The 4903-nt window shown below is 51.2% G+C and overlaps 1 protein-coding gene across 2 annotated transcripts; it reads left to right on the plus strand.

The window, feature by feature from the left end:
• Positions 1-658: 658 nt before the first annotated feature.
• Positions 659-4046, plus strand: LOC101783141 (two-component response regulator ORR4). 2 transcript variants are annotated; one of them, XM_004971229.4, is made up of 5 exons: positions 659-1362; positions 1471-1571; positions 1673-1753; positions 1877-1947; positions 3283-4046. In XM_004971229.4, the coding sequence occupies exons 1-5, from the start codon at positions 1257-1259 to the stop codon at positions 3620-3622; spliced, it is 699 nt and encodes a 232-aa protein (XP_004971286.1). In that variant the 5' UTR covers positions 659-1256; the 3' UTR covers positions 3623-4046. The 2 variants fall into 2 exon arrangements, with proteins under 2 accessions (XP_004971286.1, XP_004971287.1); XM_004971230.4 differs by having other exon boundaries at positions 660-1362; positions 1676-1753.
• The last annotated feature ends 857 nt before the right edge of the window (positions 4047-4903 follow it).

Here is a 4903-nt window from a genome sequence, read left to right on the forward strand (position 1 = left end):
CGGGGCCCACCTGGAGGAGAGGGAGAGGCGCCGGCACGAGCGCTTCTCCTACGGCCCTACCGTACCCCTCTGAGGATCCTCGCGGGCCCCGCCCATGAGGGTGACGGCGACCGGGCGAGAGCCGAGAGCCCGAGACGAGACGGCCTGGGCTCCCCCCCCCCTTTGCTTGGAAGACCAAGGCGGCCTCGCTTTGCGTCCCCTGCGGTTAAAGAATTGACCGTGAGCAGGAACGGATCGACGCGCATGGTGTGACCGTGGAGAACTTTCACTCTTGGAGTCTTGGGCACTAGAAATTCCAACGATACGGAGGGAGAAATGCGCTACGATGCATGGCTGGGAGTCTCAGACAAAAGGTGCTGTATATTCTCGTCTCGTCTGGGGCCTCGCATCGTATGAACGAAACATGCAGTTCAAATGCTTTACTGCGACTTCGATACGCTGTCACAGATCTTGTCCTACTGCCAACCAAACAAATGCATGCTGTCTTGGAGCCGAGCATTGTCAGGACTCTCTTCTCCTTTCTTCTTGGCAAAATGACCTGACAATGCGACCACATACTCACTCATCGCACGGCACGAATCTCAACGACCTCCTCGGCCTCGCGCCGTGCTCTCCGATCAGCAAGCTACTAGAAGGCACGGCATCCATAAATTTGCCACAAGAGAAATCAAAAGGGGTGGGTAAAGACTGCAGCGAGAAAGCAACCGGAAGGAACTGTGGGAGGGGAGAGGAGCAGCGTGCAGGGCAGGAAGCAGCGAGTGGAGACGCAGCCCATCCATCCCTTCCCTTCCCTCTCTCTCTCTCTCTCCCCTCCTCCCTCTTGCTTGCCATCCACACCAACACCACACCAAAGCCAAGAACCAACTCATCGGAAGCAGAGACCACAGCGAAAAGGCGAGGAGGGGGAGGGGAAATCATGGAGCCGATTTGCTGTGGAGATTCGGGCGCGTGATCCGGTCGGATCTTGCTTTCCTGAGGGGCGATGGTGGTGGTGCTGCCTCTGCCTCTGCCTCTGCCGCTGCCGTGATGTGGCGTGCCATGGTGGTCGCCTCCTATGTCCTATATCCTCCTCCGCCTGCTCCCCGCTGCTGCCCTCCCCCCGAGATGCTGCATTAGCCACCGTTAAGCAACGCCTGCAGCAAGCAAGGAAGAGAGGCTTCCCTGAGCGACTCAAGGAGGAGAGCAAAAGGGAGGCCGGCCGTGCTGGTTGATTGATTCGTTCGGTTTCTAGTACTGGCTCTCGTCGTTCCGCGGCCATGACGGTGGTCGACGCCGAGTCGCGCTTCCACGTTCTCGCGGTGGACGACAGCCTCATCGACAGGAAGCTCATCGAGATGCTGCTTAGGAACTCGTCCTACCAAGGTGTGTATTTGTTTGCCTTCGACTGAATGCGAGGGAGGAAATGTTTCTCTTCTTTCTTCTCACCGATTCTTTTTTTCCTCATCTCCTTTGAATTGAATCCTTGTCCAGTGACCACTGTCGATTCCGGGAGCAAGGCCTTGGAGCTGCTGGGATTGAGGGATGAGGCGGACGACCCATCATCGCCTTCTTCCTCCTCCCCTGACCAACAGGTACTTGCCTGCTCTGCTCACCTCCATCATCTCCTGCTCCGATTGTTGGTCTTTGTTCTGGACTGTGACCAATCACGTGTCTGCCTCCCTCCCTCCCCTAGCAGGAGATCGATGTGAATCTGATCATCACTGACTACTGCATGCCGGGCATGACAGGGTATGATCTGCTGAAGCGGGTGAAGGTGAGATTCGCTGAGCGCCTTAAATTCCTTCTTTTCCCGTGTTTGGGCGTTCATAAATATTCATGGTCCACAACGACAGCGGGAGTAAAATTCTGTTCTTTCCTTGCCAACTTTGGAATCCAGGGGTCCTCCTCATTGAAGGACATTCCTGTGGTGATCATGTCGTCTGAGAATGTGCCTGCCCGGATCAACAGGTGAGCTCAGAACTGCATTGAAATTAAACCTTCTCTCCTCCTTACTATCCCGTCCTGTTTTCATCCAGCATTTATCATGTTGGTCCACTCACTAGGCAGGAGAATTTAGCTATTACTGCAGTTCATAGAATCAGTACGTACATGGCCTGAGGTACCAGATGGAAATGATTGTTTTTTTTACTGTTCTGGCCTCCTGCCTCCCTGGTTCTGAACTGATTAGCAGTGCAGTACATGGTACATATCTTGGTGAATGAAAGGGTGGGGGTAATCTAGGGAGCATAAGGAATATAATGCCATCATGCCAGATTACCAGTTTTGCCTAAAAGAATTGAATGGGTGAATGCCTGAGGCAGAGGGATTATTTAATTTAGTGCTCGCAGAAAGGCTTCTTCAGGCGTTGGGATTGATTTCTTAACTAGTTGGAGCACTAAAAGATTTGCAACTTTCGCCTCTGAATTTTGTGCCTTGGATTAGTTATAGTTAAAGGCCGGCTAGTCTGTTTGCTTTGTTGTAGGTCTAAAGCTTGCAAACAAATAAATACTCCTGCAAAACTCTGCCTTGAATTTTTTTTCCTAGTAAGCTCATCTCTCTGCTGGCTGAACCATTACTGCCTGCCTAAAAATTTCGAATTTCCTCAAAGTGTCCAATTAAATTCAAACAAGGCTGATAGCAGCCAAATGTAGAAGATTTGATCTTTTTCAGATAAGAACTCAAGAGGGGTATAGTAGTGTGATTTGACATGGCAAAGGAAGGGGAAAATCCAGGGAATTCCCCAGAACAGCTCCCTTGACGTTGCTGTGTAATGGAAGAGTGGGATTGGAAGGGCAATGAATGCGCTGTGTTTTCATGCATAGATCGCATATCTTGGCGACAGCGATGTAAAGCATAGGAAAGGTCCCTCTCAGTGCCTTGCTGTGGTGGGCCAAGATCTCATGAAATCTTTCGGGGACACACACACCCCAAACGGATTTATTGCAAAAAGCTATATATCTATATTTTCTTCTTTTTCGAGTTTTATCGAGTATTTTTGTGGTCACTGTCCGGTGGTCAAAATTTCTGGGATGGGAACCCATTCATTAAAGAAACACGATCATGCGCTGGGGCTGCGCTGAGTCAAAAGAGCCCTGAAATTCATAAGACCGGATCTTTTCCTTGTGGTAGCAAAGATCTCTGACATGCCTGCCCTGTCCTTGGAGTGATGTGAGCACTCGTCTCAGAGGCAGAGCGGAGAAACCAAAGGGGAAAAGAAGAGGATTTTATTTTAAAATTTTCCTCCCTTCCAGGCAACCTGTTTCCCTCCCATTTTTCGCTAACGATTGGACTCAAAAACTGCAGGTGCTTGGAAGATGGCGCAGAGGAGTTCTTCCTGAAGCCCGTCAAGCTCGCCGACATGAAGAAGCTCAAGTCTCATCTCCTGAAAAGGAAGGAGCCCAAGATGTGCCAGCCGCAGATACAGCCTGAGCCCGAGCAGAAGCTGGAGCCACCGCCACAGCCGGCGCACAAGCCGGAGGAGGCCGTGGCAGAAGCGACCGCTGACGGAACAGCAGCCATCAGCGACTGCAACGGCAGCAACAAGAGGAAGGCGGCGGCCATGGAGCAGCAGCAGGAGGGGCTCACGTCGCCGGAGAGCACCAAGCCAAGGCTGTCCAATAGCAGCCTGGCAGTGGAGACCTGAAAAGGCAACCGAATTGATCAACCAACCAACCAGAACCACCTCCCTACTAAGAATTTAATTTTCCTTCTTTCTTCTGCTGTTCTTTTGGAGGGGCTAATCATTCATGGGATGGATGGATGGATGGATCATTAGCTCCTTGGGAGGAAGGGGTGGGGGTTTAGCTCGAAGTGAAAAACAATTTACGGCATACTTATATAGTAGCTGCTTCGGCCTGCAAATTTTGTTGTGCTCAGGGACACCCTTGTGTGTTCGTTAGAAAAAGATGGGAGGGGGTTGGGGGAAAGGAAGTTGTAGATAAAGGCAGCGCCTTTGGATGCTCTTGTTTAGGCTAATTTTAATTTGATGATGGCTTACTATGCCACTGACTGGCTCAAAGGCTGTGACCTGTGATGATGGTTTTGCACAGCACAGTTCGGTGGATCAATCGGTTTTACTCTTCCCTTCTGCTGATGATGGTTTTTTACGGATGCAATTGTGCTGTGGCATCAACCGCACATCTTTCCTGCTACCACACCGTTGAGCTGATAAAAGGAAGAGAAGCAGTGGCCTAGGGCCCAGCGTGTGTGTGTACGAGATGACCCAAGCTGCTTCGCATCAGCTTGACGGTGGGGAAGCAAACAATCTAGGAGTGGTCCACGGCTCCACGCCACGCCGATCTGAAACAGCGTTGCGGTGACAGACGGATCTCCGTTCCGACGCAACTGAAACATGAACTTGAGCTGAAAAATCTCTAGGACGGGACTGTAGCAATAAGAGGCGTTGATTCACACAGGATGATTGAATTTGATAAGATGAGAATAAATAAACAGCAACAATTATTATAAAGAAATAAGGAAGAAAGGTAAGCAGACACTGTTTCGTACGTGTGCCATACTGGCATGGCATTAGATTATGGCGGTATTCGCAGCATCGAAGCAACTACGGGTGGTTGGGCGGGAATAGGGCAGGATCCGGCAGGATCACCCCGGATCGAATAAGCTACTAATATCCGGAGATCTCTCTGATCACACCGCCACCGGCCGAAATAGAAAAAAAAGTGTCCCTGGATCGGAATTCAATTTCAATCGGTTCAGTTCAAGCCCATGCACGCACGCATGGTCAGGATGCGTTGCATTTGGGCATCCATCCATCCGGTGCCAAGTTGCGCCCTGCAAATTGCTCCCCCTCGCTTTGCTATTCGCTCGCTAGCTTGTCATGACAGCCTTGCCTTGCGCGGGAGCCGGGAGGGAGGAGGATGCCATTTGCATGCGAATGCATGGGGGCGGGCAGGCACGCAACTGC

This window comes from Setaria italica, chromosome V (assembly GCF_000263155.2).
Source record: "Setaria italica strain Yugu1 chromosome V, Setaria_italica_v2.0, whole genome shotgun sequence".
NCBI lineage: Eukaryota > Viridiplantae > Streptophyta > Magnoliopsida > Poales > Poaceae > Setaria > Setaria italica.

Coding starts and splice junctions, on each gene's coding strand:
- LOC101783141 (XM_004971229.4), top strand. CDS start 1,257: ATGACGGTGGTCGACGCCGAGTCGCGCTTCCACGTTCTCGCGGTGGAC. Junction 1,363..1,470: donor TAGGAACTCGTCCTACCAAG/GTGTGTATTTGT, acceptor ATCCTTGTCCAG/TGACCACTGTCGATTCCGGG. Junction 1,754..1,876: donor ATCTGCTGAAGCGGGTGAAG/GTGAGATTCGCT, acceptor TTTGGAATCCAG/GGGTCCTCCTCATTGAAGGA.